At 45.7% G+C, this 18,819-nt stretch overlaps 1 protein-coding gene across 14 annotated transcripts in view; it reads left to right on the top strand.

Annotated features, from left to right (window-relative positions):
- GRIN1 (glutamate ionotropic receptor NMDA type subunit 1) overlaps positions 1–18,819 on the top strand; it is a 1,139,664-nt gene that overhangs the window by 188,660 nt on the left and 932,185 nt on the right. The window contains exon 2 of one of the 14 annotated variants that reach the window (XM_069609864.1): positions 4,772–7,260. The exons of the other annotated variants lie outside the window; for them this stretch is intronic. Within the exon in view, the coding sequence (XP_069465965.1) occupies positions 4,780–7,245 (2,466 nt within the window). The 5' untranslated portion in view covers positions 4,772–4,779 and the 3' untranslated portion in view covers positions 7,246–7,260. Of the gene's footprint in view, positions 1–4,771; positions 7,261–18,819 lie in introns of those variants that run through there. 14 annotated transcript variants of the gene reach the window in all.

Raw genomic sequence — 18,819 nt, 5'->3', positions numbered from 1 at the left:
AATGTAGGAGCAGACAAAACAACGGTTTCCAAGAGATAGAACAGTACGGACACCCCCATCCAGGAAGCCCCTACGGCCTCCCCATGGGACAATACCAGCAACCAGACAATGTAGTACAAAGGAGTAACGCACAACTACACGGACATCAATACCGAACACAACCCAGCCCACAGAATAATGACAATGTGCACTACACGCCTGGTAATACTTTCGCCACAGGAGCTAATGGGGCACCAGCCCCCGCACCTTACAGTGGAGTGTCAGTAGTTTCGGGGAATATTTTCGATCAAGGGGGGGCAATGAGACACCCCGCATAGGACAGCCCACAGAGAGCACTTGCGTGTCCAGTACTGTCTACGACCCACAATGCATCAGAGGAACCATTGATAGGAGCGCAGATAGGAGACAAGCAATTCATATTCATGGTGGATTCGGGAGCGGAGAAATCATGCATTAGAGAGGGCCGGTTCCCGTTATCTAATAAAACGTTAGAGACGCAGGGGTTCTCTGGGGCTGTAATTGAAGTTCCTTACACAGAGGTATTGGATGTGACAGTGGGGGGTAAAACAGTGAAAGCACCCTTACTGTACTATGAAAACTCTCCCATCAACTTACTGGGGAGAGATCTCTTGAGCAAACTAAACATGACCATATCATTCACAGGGAGCGGCATCGTATGTTCAACGCCAGGCATATGCCCCCTCCGTATATTAGCAGTAATACACGGCCACACAATAATAAAAGAGATCAGAGGGGTACCAAGAAATGAGGAGATGTTTGTTGAAGGCATGAGAACATTGGCTCTCATAGTACCAGAACTAAAAAGGGTGGAGTGGAGAATACCAGCAGAATTCCTTTTTCGTCCCATAGCAAGCCCTGACACTGCTCTTGGGGAAGTACTATCATTGGATTTGCATGCAATACATGTATCAGCAAACAGAATATGCGTGATTGGTATTGACATGGAAGGGTGTGAGTGGCGGACAGTATTGTGTACAAATGCAAATATCCCCCTGAGAGAGCTCTCGGACGAGGAGCTATTTTCTGACACTGAGGGAGATGGTGAAGTAGTGATGGAACTGGCAATGCCCTGCGACATCGTAGTTACAGCCAGACAAACTAAAGTTGAACTAATGGCGGTAGTAGGAGCACCGCATACATTTTTTGATGAAGACATGAGTTCAGTACCCGCTAACTTATGGACTAATGGCCCCCACGATGTAGGGTTGCTACATGAAGTTCAGCCTGTGGTGATAAAAGTAAAACAAGGAGCAATACTACCCCGGGTGAAACAATATCCACTGTCGCGAGAAGCAGAAGAAGGGATCAGAGAGACAATAGAAGCACTGCTAGCACAGGGTATAATAGTGCCCTCAAACTCCCCATGCAACACATGCATTTACCCAATCAAAAAAGCGAAGGGGGGTTCATGGAGGATGATACAAGATTTACGCCCATTGAACGATGTGGTAATGAAGGAGTTCCCTTTAGTCCCGAACCCGGCGACAATACTGTGCAACATTCCAAAAATAGCATCACACTTCACAGTAATTGACTTAAAAAATGCATTCTTTTCGATTCCCTTGGCAGAAGAGAGCAGGTACTTGACAGCATTTACATTGGGAGGAAGGAGGTTCGAACACTGCAGACTACCACAAGGATATTGCGAGAGCCCAAGCATATTTAACAGGGTACTACATGAAGATCTGGGGAATTTGTCTGTAGAAAGCACAGTGATTCAGTACGTTGATGATTTATTGGTTTGTGCACAGGCTGAGGAAGAATGCAGACAGGACTCGATAACACTCTTGACATTATTGGCAAATAAGGGGTACAAGGTGGACAAGGGGAAGTTACAATACTGTCTGACGGAGGTCCTATACTTGGGTCAGTTGATATCAAAGGATGGCAAGCGAATTATACCAGATAGGGCACAGGCGATTAGAACAATTGGGGAGCCCAAAACAGTAAAAGAGATGCAGAAATTTCTGGGTATGTGTAACTATTGCCGAGCATGGATATTGGACTATGCGGCGTACACAAGGCCCCTGCTACAGGCACTGAAAGAAGCACAACAAGAACACAAACACATAGAATGGACAGAGGTGATGAACACAGCATTTAACTCACTAAAAGAGCTGATATCAAGCGCTCCAGTACTAGCAAACCCAGATTATGGGCGCGAATTCTTCTTATTTTCACACTGCAAAGGAACATTGATGACAGCAGTACTGACACAGAAAACATCCTTAGGGCACAAACCACTAGCTTACTACAGCGGCACCCTAGACGCAGTAATGCAAGGTCATTTCGCCTGCGAGCAATCCCTAGCTGCAGCCGCGTTCGCAATTGAAAAAAGTGCCACGATAGTAATGGGCTGCCCGGTGACACTGTTTGTGGAACACTCACTTTTTGCAATATTAGAGCGAACAAAGAGCACATTGACAACACAACGCGCCACAGCATATGAGATAATACTGTCCAGCGCTAACATCCATATAGTAAGATGTAAAACAGTGAACCCAGCCACATTCATCACAGAGGCATGCACCATAGAGGACATGCAAAACCACAACTGCGCCACGTACACAGGTGACGAAAGTAAGGATCAAGTGATTTTTGAAAATGCCCTGACCGAGGGTGAGGTGTATTTTGTGGACGGGTCAGCATCAATAGACATGGAGACAGGAGAAAAGCATGTGGGTATGGCAGTGGTACGATTAGAGGAAGATGAATATGAGATACTAGTACAACACCGCCTCCCATCACACTATTCAGCGCAAGCAGCAGAACTAATAGCGCTAATAGAAGCATTGCATGCCGCCAAGGGGTGCGCAGTTACCATATATACAGACTCAGCATACATGACAACAACAGTTCACGGCGGGTTGGCCCGGTGGGGGCGGAGAGGGTTTCGGCGAGCAGACGGAACGCCAGTCCAGCATGCAGAATTATTGAAAGAACTGATTGAGGCCCTGCAAGACCCCACGGCAGTGGCCATCGTAAAATGTCAAGCTCATACCGCAAATACAGATTTTATATCTTTGGGGAACGCGGCAGCAGACGCCGCTGCCAAAGCAGCTTCATATCTACAAAAAGGTGAAATAGGAGAGTACATGTTGCACCACACAGCAAGCCAAGAAGTCCCCACAGGATACAACATGATGTCCACACAGGAGATAATAGAGCTGCAAGAGGGAGCTAGTGCAGAGGAAAAATTGCTGTGGACTAAGAGAGGATGCAGCAAATCACCGACTGATTTATTGTGGCGACAAGAGAGTTCAGGAAAAGTGGTAATGCCAATCACGCTGTTAGAAATAGCATTTCAACAACTACACTTTCCTGCACACAACACAAAGAAACACATAATGGCAGAGATACAAGAAGATTGGTTTACACCTTGCCTCCAGGAACACGTCACAAGGTTAGCTCTAGAATGCACGACATGTCAAATTTACAACTCAGGTATGACATTGCGTACACTAAGGGGTACGATACCAAAACCAAGTGGCCCATTCAGAGAGCTCCACATTGATTATGTAGACATGGGAGAAAGGTGTAACGGGGCTCGATACATGATTGTGGTTGTATGTCCATTTTCGAGGTGGGTGGAGGCAGGCCCTTGTGCCCGCCCTGACGCGAAGGGCGCCGCGAAGTTCCTAGTGCGGGAAGTGTTTCCGCGCTGGGGAATTTGCGACGTTATTCGCTCAGATAACGGGACGCATTTTGTTAATGAACTCTTTAAAGAAGTGACTACATTATTGGGAATAAAGCACAAATTATGTTCGATTTATCATCCTCAAAGTAATGGCGTCGTAGAAAAGATAAACGGCCTGTTAAAAAGCAGATTATCAAAACTTTGTTTTTCCCTTAAAAAGACTTGGATGTACTGCCTGCCTTTGGCCTTGTTTGAACTACGAAACCAGCCAAGTAAGGATCACCATTTGTCCCCGCACGAGATCGTCACGGGAAGAAGAATGCACACAGCGCATTCGCCTCTCCGTGAGCGTTCTGATGCACACAGAAGCGCAGCTATATTGGGGGAGGAGTTCACAGAATACCTGCGAAAATTGACACGGGCAGCGCGCGTAATTTCAAAGCAACTAGCCCCCCCCTCGACAAGAGAGGAGGGGAACGCGACTGAACCAAACGGTTTGCCTGAAAAACCACTACAGCTAATGCCTGGGGACCTTATATATGTTAGAAGTTTTGTGCGGAGGTGGAACGCACCACGCTTCCATGGCCCCTATGAGGTAGTGTTTTGCACGCCTACAGCAGTAAAGGTTAAGGGCCTGCGATATTGGGTGCATTTGACAGATGTACGTAAAGCTTACAGCGCTGCGGAGAGTGAGGTGCAGGATGAGGCACAGGCAACAGCGGACGATGAAGTTGTGCGGAATGAATGATTGGAATTTTGTGTGCTTCATGAGATGAACAGTGAACACAATTAGCGCGCAACAAATGTCCTGGACTAAAACATGTACACATGTATATGTAAATTTTCTTTTTACAATTTTTGAAAGTTTTGCGTGGGGTTCTTTTTTCCCTTCCTGTACTCTTTAAGATGTTTTTTATTATTGTTGTTTTTAAAAATGTCATGTTTTTTATTATTTATATATATATATAGTAAGGTACGAATAATATTGACTGAAAGCTACCTTGTCTGTCAACAAACCCCCTTCCTCACCCAACCCTATATTTTATCACCGAAACGTTACAATGTGGAAATGCTTACATGTTTGTATTTAATGAACTTTTGTGTCTCAAACAGGATTTATCATGGCATCGAATGGGCAGCCTGCAACTAATAGATATGTTAGATTTAGAGAAATGTTAGTGGCTAGATTAACATATTCATTTGAATGTGGTTTATCAATGTGTGCTATCGTGTTCTTCATCTCAATGTTTTGTCTGGTGTTACACTGGATTATAGCGTTCATCTCTACCGAGATGAACGAGGGGGGAGGGGGGAACAACACCACCCTTGCTCCTGGAACGAAAACAATTCCGACTGTAGGTATCAAAGAAGGTGATTTCTTGATCTGGGATGGATCACACTTTGTGTGGGGATACTATACTACACCACCCACTGCTGTCCTCTCACAATGGAGAACCAAAAATGTAGATAATGACACAATGTCCCAACCTGGAACATACAACAACCACACGATCCCTCCCGCCCCAATTTCAAACAACGATCTCTTGTTTATTAATGAGGATGGAAAAGTGATTATGATGACAGAACACAAGTCCCTATATGAAGAATTAGAAAAGGGGGGTGGGAGGGAGGAAGGGGGGCCTGGTTCTTCACCTCCTATAACGAGAAGGTACAGAAGAAGGGAGAAAAGTAGGCGGAGAAGAGAGACTGGTGGAAAAGGGTATGATGAGTATTATGGGCTAGGGTTAGACAAAATGGAAGACCCACGACACCCTCACCAAGCAAATAAATGGTATGCAGATATGAGCACAACAGCTAAACAAACAACCAATGAGAGCTGTTATGTCTGCTCACTTATCCCCCATGCATCAGGCACACCTAAAGTATTGTTGCCACGAGAATTGCCCATTGTGGATGCCCAATGTCTCCTTCATCTCACGCTGTGTAGAATAAAGAACACTTTCCAAGCACACGATGTCTCTTTCAGAATGGTACAGAACAACAAAACGTGCTATTCGCAAGCGTCTGGAGTGATCTGCCTTAAAGAACCTTTCTTTGCAATACAAGGGACACTGTTTTCCGAAAGCAAATGGAAAGACGAAGAAGTGCTGTGCAAGGCAGAAGCACTGAAGGGTGTTCAACCGGAAAAGTTGCGGTGGATGGAAAGAACGTGCTTGCCAATATGGAAAGAACACATCCCTAAATTAACATGGGTAACAGCGATGGAAAAACCCTTTAAGCTACAAAGTGAAATACAAAACAAACTATGTTTCAAGGGAGAAGGAAAAATGGCAATAGGAACGAACAAGAACTGTAACAAAACTCTCACCATCCCAGATATGAAAAAAGGAACAGCAGCACTAATGGACACCTACTGGGTATGCGGGAACAAGGCGTACCTGCACCTTCCCCAATCATGGAGTGGTAGCTGCTCAATGGCCACTTTGCATTCAACACTAATGGTGATTCCCGAAAGCCATATTGACAGAAGTAACACGATGAACGAAGGCTTGAACCAGAATGCAGCGTCTCCAACTACACAAGCGCACCTTTATGTCCTGTCCTCCGGAGGGAAAGGAGAAGAGCTCTCAAGGAACAAGCGAGCCTCGAACTACATATCACAAGCATCATCTGATTTATTGGCACAGATCCCAGACAAGTATCGCCTGTTCAGCTCCGTGGAAACATTCTTTGCTTCACTAGTATCAAGTGTCCAAGCAAGAGCAAATGCAAAATGGCTCCAGATCACACGGTGGGAACTGATCCAGTTGGCCAATGACACTGAAGAAGGGTTTAACATAATAAAGGTGGAACTACGAGCTCTGCGATTAATGACCATGCAAAACAGGTATGTCCTAGACCTGTTAACAGCAATCGATGGAGGTGTTTGCCGAAAAATAGGAAGTGCATGCTGCACGTTCGTACCTTCCGAAGACGCAGAAAATGGGTCCCTGTCCCACGTTATTGAAGCAGTACATAACCTGGGCGAGAAGATGAAAATGGAAGGTGGAGCTGAGGATAGCTCGTGGTTCGACAATATCTTCTCTTGGGTTCCCTCATGGCTTGGAGTGACAATGAAGTTCCTGATACCAATAGTGGTGATCATCCTTGTGATGTTCTGCCTGTGCCAGGTGGGCCTCCGATGTTGTGCTAATGCAGTCCCTAACGGTGCAATGATGATGGTGACAATGGGCAACTCCGGTGGTACAATTAAAGCAACACAAGAAGTACATGTGCAGACAGGAACAGACAACACCCCCAGGTACCAGTTAGTGCCTATGTGCCGTGACAAGTACATAGTAGATAAGCTATGGCACACCACGATTAAAGAACCACGAGACGTAGAACTGGAATGGTATGAGGAGGTCTGGGTAGATCTGGAAGAGACCGGCGACTGTATATATTTGACATGTACACCAGACGAGTATGCTAGGAGAGGTGAGAGCTTAAGGGGGGTGTGCAGAGCATGGATGCCTATAAAAGGAACCCCTGCATGGGATGGTGCAGTGTTAGAAGAACAAGAATGTAGAAGATTAGAAGAGCTAAAGAAATTCGTTACTTTAAGTAACGAAAGGGGGGAAATGTAGGGGAGGAATGGCCACGAGGCCCTCCTCACCTACAGCTCCCTCCCCAGGTGAGGACCATGGCTCGGTGGGAGCACCCTCATGCCACCCGGGCCCAGGTGGAGGGGGGTTCACCCGCCGACGACATTGCCCACACGCACCCTGTCTTTGCATTTACCGAAACTTAAGTTAGGCCTAGACGCCATCGTGCACAGCAAACATGGTGTGAGTTCAGCACACTGTAACGAGGCCCCCACCTTTGGAGGGCCTTTCATGCATCTCTGCCGCCTCAGCAGCCCTGGCAGATCCGCTGCGAGCGCGTTCCCATGAGAAAGTCGGAGATGAGCTAACCCGAGATGCCAACACGGCAACATTATATTAGTAACAATGTGATATTGCACCCCGTATGACCCGGACCGCAAGGCCGGGGCAACGGGGAAAAAAGCTGAAGCATCACTATCTGAAGAAGGTAGAAAATAGTTCAAGTATTGGTATTAATGAACTACCTCTGTTTAAAATGTGAACGAACCATAAAAATGTAACGTTATATGATATCCCTCCAGGTCTGGACTAATGCTGCTATAACCACGGAGAAAAGATGTTGACCAAACGTGTAACCTCTATTTGTAAAAGTGTTTTTCAATAGTATGTAGAAACTTGAACTCATATATGTTTTGAATCACCCAAAGCGGCGAGCATCAATCTCTGTAGGCCATAACCTAGATATCCCTCGTATAACGTCTAATGTACATACAATACGCACACAATGTAGTGAACATAATGTTAGGTAATGAAAAGGTACTGGAACCGACTGTATTAAAGAAATGTGTAACGAAAATGAAATATATATATATATATATGTGTGTCTGAATAACGTTAAAATAAGGCAGAACAGTATAAAACTTCTGCATTCACTGATCAGCAACGCACGAGGAAAATACCTTTGTGAGTATATGCAAGGTCATTCCCTCTCCCACCCCACCAAGCCTGCCAGATAAAAAAGCTAAGACTTGTGCTGCGCTCCCTCACCTCCCCCAACCAAGCTGGCGTTACTTCAGAGAGTCAGAGGCCCCGGCGCCGCAACCAAGGCCACAGCCCGCCACCTGTGTTATTTACAGCACGGTAATAAACCCACGGATGAACCCACTGATCTACCAGCACCCTCTCATAAATCCCCACGAACCCCCCCAAGAATCCTGACCCCGTGTAAGGACGACCCCCATCATTGGGACAAGACACAGAGACCCATCTATATAATAACTTCTAACGCAGCAGACAGACATGTATCACTCGGCCCAGGTCCCAGAGCCCCGTCCCGTGACCTAAAATACCGGTCAATAAGACACAGGTAAATCTCACCCCAACCAACAACCACCAGACCTCTCACGAGGTGCATTCCTCATGTGTTGTGTTTATTTTATAAGATAAGCTGGTGAAGCGATTTATTAATGAACGTAAATGTCATTTTCTGAATAACTGTAGTGTGCATGGCCTAGGGCAAATGAGACAGGAAAGGTATTCGTTATTGTCACAGGCTGCCCCAGCACATCAACACCGCATGGATGATCTCAAGCCGGCCTGCCAGGCCCAACCCAACCCACGAGGCTGACCAGTGACGTCGTCCCGCCAAGACCAACCCCGCGCCAGCAACACCTATAGTTAGTCGACACCACCCAATCCCAATTGACTTGTGCCCCCTATAGTGTTTAGGTGTTGATGACGTTTTTTGTATTAGAAATACGCCTGTCTTTGCTATTGTCAGGCAGAGCGCTCTCGTAGGTTGCAGAGTTCTTTGCATGCCTTATCCTTGGATAAACTCCCACTTACGCTCACCCGCACTCTGTCTTGGTCTTATTCCCACTACGGGAGAGTCCCTTATTGTCTCTCATTGCGGGGAGGATCGTGCTGAATTGGGGGCGCTTCCTTTCACTACTATAGTTTGATTTTGGTTTCCCAATGTATAGTTCAAATAAGTTTGTAGCTGTTCCACCATTTGAAAATATTATTGTAAATCAGGCTTCAGTATCCTTTGTTTGCTTATTCTTTCACCTCTTGTTATATTGCAGCATAAGGTGATGGGTTTATAGTACTTCAATATGTGATGATGTATATGGATTTCAACTTTCTTTCCTCCTTTAGATTTCAACTGTTTAATTCTGTTTAGTAGCAAAGTCCTAATTCTGTTTAACATCAACATTTTAAGTCAATTGGTTATTCAATAATTAAACCTTTGGCTCAGGGTTCATTTTCCCTTCATATAGAGTTCAATAATTGTTCATTTCACTTTAAATGCTTAGTGCATTGTTCAGAGACTTTTGACAACATGTTTCTTGCCACACACGACCACTACAATGTAAGATATTCCCTTTTATTTAACGTTGAAGAAATATAACTGTTTGTTGTACTTTAATTGAATAGTCACATCTACCTGCAAATGATCAAGGCCAAGCGTACAGCTTCTGGCTCAAGAGTCAAGAGGTACCAATCCGGCGCGGTGGACCTGCTAGTCAACCAATTTTCAGGTATGGAAAGTGGTATGGAGAATCCCTGCCAAAAAACAATAGGCGACATTGGCAAAGGGATACCGGGTCCGCATAGATCAAAAATCCTCAGGCATTAGATCAGTAGATAAAATGTATTACGGTAAGCAAGAGAAACGAAAAAGTACCTTAGTTGGAAGAACCGCCTACAGCGTTCTAAAATAGGTCGTGGTTCAAGGCACCCGACGGAACCAGTCAGCTAACCCACTGTGGGGGGAACAGTAAATGATGTATATTTCCGGTCAAAGGACTTGTTGGTGTCAGGTAACTATAGTTACTGCCACGCCTGTCCCGTGATGCATTTTATGCAACTTAGGTGATTCACCGCAGGGACAGTGTTTTCATTACACCGTATGCAGCACCCCCGAGGGACTCGTGCTTGTAAGAGCCCTTTCGCACTCACTCGAGGTATGCCTCATCCACACACGTCCTATTTACGTATCTTACGCGGCTAGATTTTCTAATCCTTAGCTTGCATTTACTGTCCCCCCTGCGCCGGATTGGTACCTCTTGACTCTTGAGCCAGAAGCTGTACGCTTGGCCTTGATCATTTGCAGGTAGATGTGATTATTTTCTTCTTGCTAATTGGTTATACTGTCCACCCTCTATATATATTTTTTTTGGAGGGGGGTTGTCGTGGTTAAACTCTGATCCCCTGAGAGCTTTTGCCTTATTTATCTGTTTACAAGCATCAGTAGTGCCCTAAACCAGTAGCCGTCGGGGATCTATTCTCCTGTACCATTGGGTGTTCCAAGCACTTTGTGAACCCACTCTATCGGTTACGACTAGATCCATACTTTGTTGAGTTTAGAACCAAAGCTACCACACGTGGGTCCAATATGCTTTCTTTCATTCCTTTCCCCTTCTGCCAACCTTGTTTAGCCTGGTTGCGAGACCCATTAGCACTGTGAGCGAACGAAAAGCAAATTCTTCGCTTTTGTTGCAGCCACGCCTAAGGAATACTCTTTTTCCTTCTACAACCTATTCCAAGAGTTGTACGTCCCCACAAGAACCCTTTCAAGGTAACTTCTATCCTTGAGATTTGGTTCATTGTTCATTTGTTGAACTACCTGAGAGGTAAATTAGCATTATTAGCTTACTTATACTACCTCTCTTTTAATCTCGACAGGTCTTGTTCGTTGCCCCCACATATGTTGTATGCTGGATAGGAATTCAATGTGAAACCCTTTCTCTTGAAGAAAGTTCTGTATATGTGACACCATTGAACTGAAACATGTCGAGACTCTTGGTCTCTGTATAGTAACAGAGTGACACAACTGGCATTGTTGGTTAATAGATTAAGCTGCGCAGACAGTGAATAACAACTGTGTACTTTCTTATTTTACAATTGAATTTTAGCTCTTTTTCAGGCTTCATGTTGTTACATTCCTATGTTTTGAAGTACTAGCCGTAGTACCTATACCTCTATTGCTAATTTGTATGTATGCTGATTTAATACTTGTTTTACTCATGTCCTAGTTTATTAAAACATTATTGATTTTGTATGTTACTAGTTTGTTACCAGACCTGTCACACATTGTTCTATTTTTCTCATTATTTAAAGGCATGGGTAACTTGCCAGGCGCTGCCATAGTGGTATTAACTGGCTATTGATGGTAGCAGATGCAAAATGGTGTGAGTATCTGAGCATCTAATAGTAGTGGCTGGCAAATGCCTAATACTTATGCAGAAGCCAGAACTGTTTGCTTTGCCAGTGTTTATTTTTAACAAGCCTTCAGTGAAGGACACGCATAGTGCTTATGAGTGGCTGAAGGAAGTCCTGGTTAATAAATAATTCTGCCACCAGTAGCGCATTTACAACTCGAGTTAAGTTATTAACTCTCAGAAGACTGCTTTAAGAAATCACTGACAGGCACTTTGAATGCAAAGTTTGATCGTAAGGCTTGATTAAAGTGAGCTCAAAGAGTTCACATGAGGAGGTATTTTGGGTGGGGAGGGGCAGGAACTGGGTGGGGCCTGTCTTAACATCTATGACCCTAACAAGTGCATCTTCGATCGTTTGCACGACTTCAACATCCTTTTTGAGGTAAACCTTGTGGGGCTGCCTATGGGTCTAATGGAGCGCTGCTCCTCTTCATCATGGCCGCCCTAGGCCCACTTCTTTGTTCCTGGCTGCTCGTTGTGGAATCCTGCCTCCGCTACAGGCTAATTGGCTGGGATATTTGATGACTTCATCCTTCTTAAGTGAGCTGGCATGGCAAAGCCGGCTCACAGCTAAGGGCCGCAGCCAAGGGCCAGGTTCTCAACCCTGTATGGGCCTGTCTGGGGCTTTTTGGTGGTTTCATTGGTAATCTATGCCCTGCTCCTACTTTGCTGCTCCTGCCTCACCCACTTCATCGCTGCACGGTGCCTGATGTGATGCTTTTCTGCTACTCTCGCCCCTTTTGACTGCTTATCATTCCACTTTGTGCACAGTTGCAGCACAGCCCGAATCACTTTGTTTTCTGAGCATGGTTCCTCACAGCATATGACTCTAACTTTAATCTGGACTTTGACACTTCTCTCTGCTCCTGGCCGCCTGCCCTTTTGTGTACCGACTCAATCCCATGTATTCCTGCTTTCACCAACACAGTTTTGTCTTGCCTTGTTGCCTGCATATTTGATGTAACCGTCCCACCCCCCCCCTTGTGTGCGGGTGAACTTTCCCTCTAGTCACACTGCTTTATGCTTGGGAGCGAGCGCATCCCTATTTCCATTAATCGCTAGACTGTTCTACTTCATGTACTATGCTGCTGCATTGCTTACTATGTCCTCGCTGCCTCCTTCCTTTCTTGACCCCTCCTATGTCCTCTGTTTTATTTGAAACCCTCGCCTTCCTTTTCTCTGTCATCTGCCGGCCTGTTGTCTCCCATCTTGCCCTAGACGAGATTCCTCCATTCGCTAGTCACTTATCTGCTGATTCCTAATTGTGCCTGCATGCCTGATGTAACCCCCATGCCTGATGTAACCCCTCATGCTATGAGGCATGGTTTTGCCAGTTTGCACTCACATACCTGCTGATTCCAAATTGTGCCTGCATGCCTGATGTAACCCCTCATGCTATGAGGCATGGCTTTGCCAGTCTGCACTCACATACCTGCTGATTCCTAATTGTGCCTGCATGCCTGATGTAACCCCTCATGCTATGAGGCATGGCTTTGCCAGTCTGCACTCACATACCTGCTGATTCCTAATTGTGCCTGCATGCCTGATGTAACCCCTCATTCTATGAGGCATGGCTTTGCCAGTCTGCACTCACATACCTGCTGATTCCTAATTGTGCCTGCATGCCTGATGTAACCCCTCATTCTATGAGGCATGGCTTTGCCAGTCTGCACTCACATACCTGCTGATTCCTAATTGTGCCTGCATGCCTGATGTAACCCCTCATGCTATGAGGCATGGCTTTGCCAGTCTGCACTCACATACCTGCTGATTCCTAATTGTGCCTGCATGCCTGATGTAACCCCTCATGCTATGAGGCATGGCTTTGCCAGTCTGCACTCACCTGCTGATTCCTAATTCTGCCTGCATGCCTGAAGTGGCCCCTCATTCCATGAGAGGAGGCTTTCGGAGTCTGCACTCACTCTTACCTGCTTGACATAATTGCTGTCTGGGCCCCTAATACAATCTGTCTACTTGTCCCTGCACTTTTTATTAGTGTTTGTCCTTTGTACCTCTCTCAATCCCCTCCTGCACCCCCTCTCCTTCTCTCCACCTTTCATGTTTACCATTTGCAAATTACAAATCGTTTTACGATCTAGTCAGAATGTTTTTGTTTGTCTTCCTCCCTCCTCACTCCCACTCATGCTTTAGCACGTGCACGTTCTGAATATTTCAAGACCTTTTAAGAACGTTTTTGTTTTTATTTTGTACCTTGTCTCTTTTTCTCCTCTTTCCTATCCCCACACTCCTGGTATTGATGTGCCTCAAAACACAATTTGTTGCCGTTTAGTGCTCATTACAAATAACCAATACATACATAAATAAATGGGTGGGCAAACAACACCTACAAGCAGTGTGTCCCTCCTCATATGCCATTTCTCCCTATCTGTACTCTAATACAATAGTTTTGACTTAGAGGTGGTGCTAGCCCTACCTAACAGCCGAAACTAAAAAGACATACAAGCGAGCTATTCATCATTATATATTATAACGAAGAGAGCAGTGATGGAGAATTAGGTTTGTATAAACAAATATGTTTCCTTCTTAATCGTGGAATCTTCATTCAAATTCATTATCAACTAAAACGAATAGCAAGACAACTCGCCCTTATTTTTCTTTCTTTTTATCTTTCTTTCAATCCTATCTGCATACTTTCCTTTCAATTTGTCTCTACTTTCAGTATTCCTCTTGTGGTGGACTTCTTCCCCCCTCCCCCTCCATTTCCCATCCATAGCTGCCCATCGCCGTTTGTCTAATGGCACCTAGAATGGAATTACAGTTGCGTATTAAATGTGTGGTTGAGTAAATCACATTACATGGCGTGACTGTGCGAGCTCTGCTTATCTGCAATCTATAATCTAGGAATGTGATTAGCCTGGCTTTCTGGCTCACAGAGCAGGGCTTTAAATCAGGTTTTCCATTAAAGTGGAAGACAAAACAAAAGAATCAATTCCGTTAGTAATTAAGTGTGCTATTGATTTGTTAATATAACATGACTTAAGAATACCGCATATATCCCGAGTGCACGCTAGGTCATCAGAGCACGGTTCTGCAATGCAAGGCCAGCGTGTGTATGCGATCTGTCGTTTTAGCGTTAGCGCGCCATCTTAGTAATTGCCTGTGCATATGGGGCTCAGAATGCGCGTTACCAAAATTAGAAGTATTTGTGGGGAAGTTACGCTGCCCCTTCCAGCTCAGAAATCATGTAGGTCAGTGCCCTGTTTTTGCTAGAGACGTTTCATTTACATAGACAGTCCAAATTCAATATACAATGCTAGATGTACTGGCATTTCAATGTTTGTCTGTTTTGCGGGTTATAAAGGTTGCCTGTTATCAAGCAGGGAAACGTTTTTCTTATAACACGTTTGGAGGTACAGAAGACTCTGGAAAGGAACCATTATGATTGGCTGGACATTTGAGGGCACTCAGGGTGAGTATAGTCCCAGCCCCCCAAGGACATCATTTCAACAAAATGCCAGGGGTAGCGGAAGTGACATCATATGACCCTTGACCTCCGATGACATCACAGGACGTCAATTGAGCCCACCCCAAAGTGACATCACAGGAAGCGATGGAACATGACCATTTACCCCTTGACAAAACAGGAAGTGGCATCACATAGCATTGTTTCTAAGTACACTATGAAAAACATGGTTACAATATTACTGTAAGGTGATATACATTTCATACAAGAATCACCATATGTATTGGCAGAAAAAAACATGCTATAACTGCAAATTGCGAAAAGCAAAATTCATAGTCCGAAATGGATGCTTATTCTACTCTAAATGCTTTTTGGAGGATTTTGTCTGCATTGTGAATTTGAGGTGTTTAAGAGCAGACTAAATCAGTGACTCACCCCCAGAAGTGTGCCTGGAATAAACCTTTAATGAGTCTAGCAATTATTGTATAGAATTCCAGAAAGACAAACAGTTCAAATAGCCACATGGCATTGGCCACAGCCCAGGAGCTTCAAATTATGAAAAAAAAAGATAACGTTTTTTTTAGTTTAAGGGAGGTAGCAAGGGAGAACTCAGGGGTCGCAAGTGCGAGCCCTGGCGATCTCTAAATGACGTCCCTGAGGCCCCCGGAACCCAGTCAAAACAAAATCAGCAATATATAATCCACAGGCACCTGCTCCATTGATGCAAATATGAAACGTATGCGTTGATACAGAGTCATGCTTTAGCAAGCTATATTTCAAATATGGGAAACACTGAGCAGATAGTGCTGGATTAATGGATGTGCTCACTAGTGTATTTAAACAATTGTAATTCGAAATGGGCTTCGTCAAGGTTGCATTATAGCCCTTATTTCATCGGGCCCTCAAGCATTATTATTTGCGGAGTCCCGTAACTATAAATTCAGATAAAACAAGAATATGGATACTGATAATAGTAATTTTCGATGCAGTCCAGTGCATTAAGTGGGATGCAAAATTTAGGAAGGGGGTTCCAACAAGGAGGGTGTGACCTAAACAGAGCTGAGCATGACCAAAAGGGCCCACCCATGACCCAAACAATACATCATGATACCCTGCAAACATGTAATTTGCGTCGCTCAGTGTGGTCTCAGGTGGTCATGTTGGCACCCAGATTGCATATTGTAAATACACTTCAATGGATTGCATTCTCCCGCAGATTACTTATATCAAATGAGTAATCTGCGGGAGCAGCCTTCAAGCGTCAGCTGCTCGGAAACCTTTCGACGGGGAGCGCAGTTAGACTCGACATCGACTCCTTTTGACTTGGCCGGCCACTCCTCGACTGCGCATGTGACATTTGCCATATATGTGTTCGGTCACTGAGCCTCAGTTCCTCAGTTCCCTTTTTCTGTGTGCTCGTTATGCTGCCTTTCTGAACATTCTCTTCATGAGACGAACATTTTTTTCAACTATTCCTTGAGGTGTTGGGTCCTAAAGCTTTGGGGTTCAAACGCTGTCAGGACTGTGGTTTGAAGATATCCTTCACCGACCCGCATGGTATCTGCTTGTGGTGTCTGAAGAGGGATCACGATGTCCAGCAGTGCGGTTCCTGTCAGCAGATGAACCCGAAGTCTATTCGGGTGCGGTCAGCGAAGTTAGCGCTTAGGCGGCCTCCGTTGATGTCCCCAGTGCATTTGACCATCAGGCCAATACACCGTAGGCCCATAACTTGCAAAGGAGGACAGGTAATAATACGAAACACTCACATTCCTAAAGCGGTTCATGCCATTTGTCCTCCTCATTCTCTCACAAAAATACACCATCCGCGCAAGCACGGAGGAGCGGGTTAAGTCTGGCCTGGATCTGGGTCCCTTCAGATGGGGCAAAGATGGAGCATTTGCTGCATGAATTCCTCCAACTCTTTCCAAAAAACCCACGGGGCGTACGGTTCCAGTCTTGATACCACAGGCAAGTACAGCATCAGTTGTGCCCAGAAGTTCCAGCGCCAAGGTGACCATCTCAGATCTTACGCCCTCATGCTTGACCCTCGAGGTACCGGCACGAGAGGCCCTGTCAGAGCGATCCTGTTGACATCGATGTCAATGATGGTCAAGTACTCCTTTGCCCCCCAATCTCGGCCGATGTTGTTTGACACCATGAGGTCAATTTACGACGATGAAGGGGAACAGGTACCTTTGGGATTTGAGCCAATGAGCGGGGGAGCTGGTTCAGCCGATTTGTTCATGGACCAACCTGAATTGCTGGCACTAATTGAAGGTTTGCATGAGGCAAGCTGGCTTGATACGTCTCCTGACCTTGATTTGCAACCGGCTTCTCTCTATGGCCACCCTAATGCCCAGTACAGGATAACTGTTGATACAGTAGTTGTAGCCTTATCTTTGGGCACCGCAGACAAGGCCCTTGAGGCATATGAATTGACAGACATCCGGAATGAAGGGCCACAGACTGAGAGGGCATTACCATTTAATGTTGGTATTTCAGATCCCATTGTCACACTGTGGCACAGAACATGTTCCACACCGGCTGTTGATGCCTACCTCACCAAAAAATACAAGCCAGTTAGGGGAGATTTACCCTTCTCATCATCTCACTCTGTGCCAGAAGGCCTGGTGGCTCAAGCCATCACAGTAAGCTCTAAGCCAGCCAAATTCACCTCCAATTCTCCCAGAAATAGGGTATCCAAAAAAACGATGCCCTGGCCAAGAAGATCTTCGCTTCAGGTAGCATGGCCCTGGAGGCAGTCAATGCTTCCTGCACATTTGCAAAATATTTCCATGGACTGTGGAGGATCATAGTGGAAGCTGCAGAGCACCTCCGGGCTGGAGAGGTGAGAAATGGCTTTTTGCCATCATTGACGACGGCAAGGAGGTGGGATGTCAAGCACTGCAGGCAGGCATGGACACTGCAGATTGTGAAGGCTGTGCCATGGGTACATCCACAGTTCAGGGTTCTCACCTAATGTCCAAGCCATAAATCTGGACATAGCGTTTGATGGTGAGCAGCGGTTCATCCTGGAGGCAGACAAGTCTTTGGAAAAATTCAAAGACTCCAAATTTGCTGCCAAGTCGCTAGGTCTAGCTGTGCAGCAACATGTCAAGCAACCATTCAGCTTTTCCTCTATGGGTAGAGGTTACAGATGATATGTCCCATTTGGTAGAAAGTCACAGCTCCCACAAGCCAGACAAGGCCAGCGGTATTTCTCGCATCCCGGACGGGGCAGAGGGGATTCTAGGGGCGTGCTAAGCCACTCTGAGATCTCCCCACATGTTTCTCTGGTTGGTGGGAGAGTCTCTGAGCACTGGGGCAGGTGAAAGGAGATAACATTGGACGCCTGAGCCTTACAGATCATCCGATGGGGGTACTGTCTACCATTCTTAAGGAAACCACAAGACAGACCCCCTCCACAACAACCGGAACAAGAGCTCCAGGAGGAACTGCGAGCCCTGTTATTGGGGGGTGCCATGGAGGAGGCGCCACTCAAGCAGAGTGGATCAGGTTGGTATTCTTGTTATCCAAGAAAGTAGGAGGACTCTGCCTCATCATGAACCTCAGGGCCTTGAACAAGTTCTGAAGGAAAGACAAGTTCAGGATGGTGAAGTTGTCTCTAGGCTTTACAGCTTCAGGCATGGTTGGTGTGGACCTTCAGCATGCTTATTTCTATGTGCTGATCCAGTGGAAACACAGGTGGTTCGTGATATTTGTCAACAGGGACACTCACTATCAGTTCGAGGTGCTCCCCTTTGGCTTCACTACCACACCAAGGGTTTTCACCAAGCTGATGGCAGTGGTGGCAGCTCACCACAGAAATCCGGTGTTCATGCTTTTCTGTATCTGGATGACTGGTTGATCCAAGGAAGGTCTCTGGAGCACGTATTGACTCAGCTCAAGGAAACCTGCTCTCTGCTTCACGGTTTGGGCTTCTCCCTGAATTTCTAGAAGTTATTAATT

This window comes from Ambystoma mexicanum, chromosome 8, assembly GCF_040938575.1.
Source record: "Ambystoma mexicanum isolate Mex_15411 chromosome 8, UKY_AmexF1_1, whole genome shotgun sequence".
Taxonomy (NCBI): Eukaryota; Metazoa; Chordata; class Amphibia; order Caudata; family Ambystomatidae; genus Ambystoma; species Ambystoma mexicanum.
The sequence above is the reverse complement of the archived record's forward strand: the minus strand, read 5'-3'. Positions and strand labels throughout refer to the sequence as shown.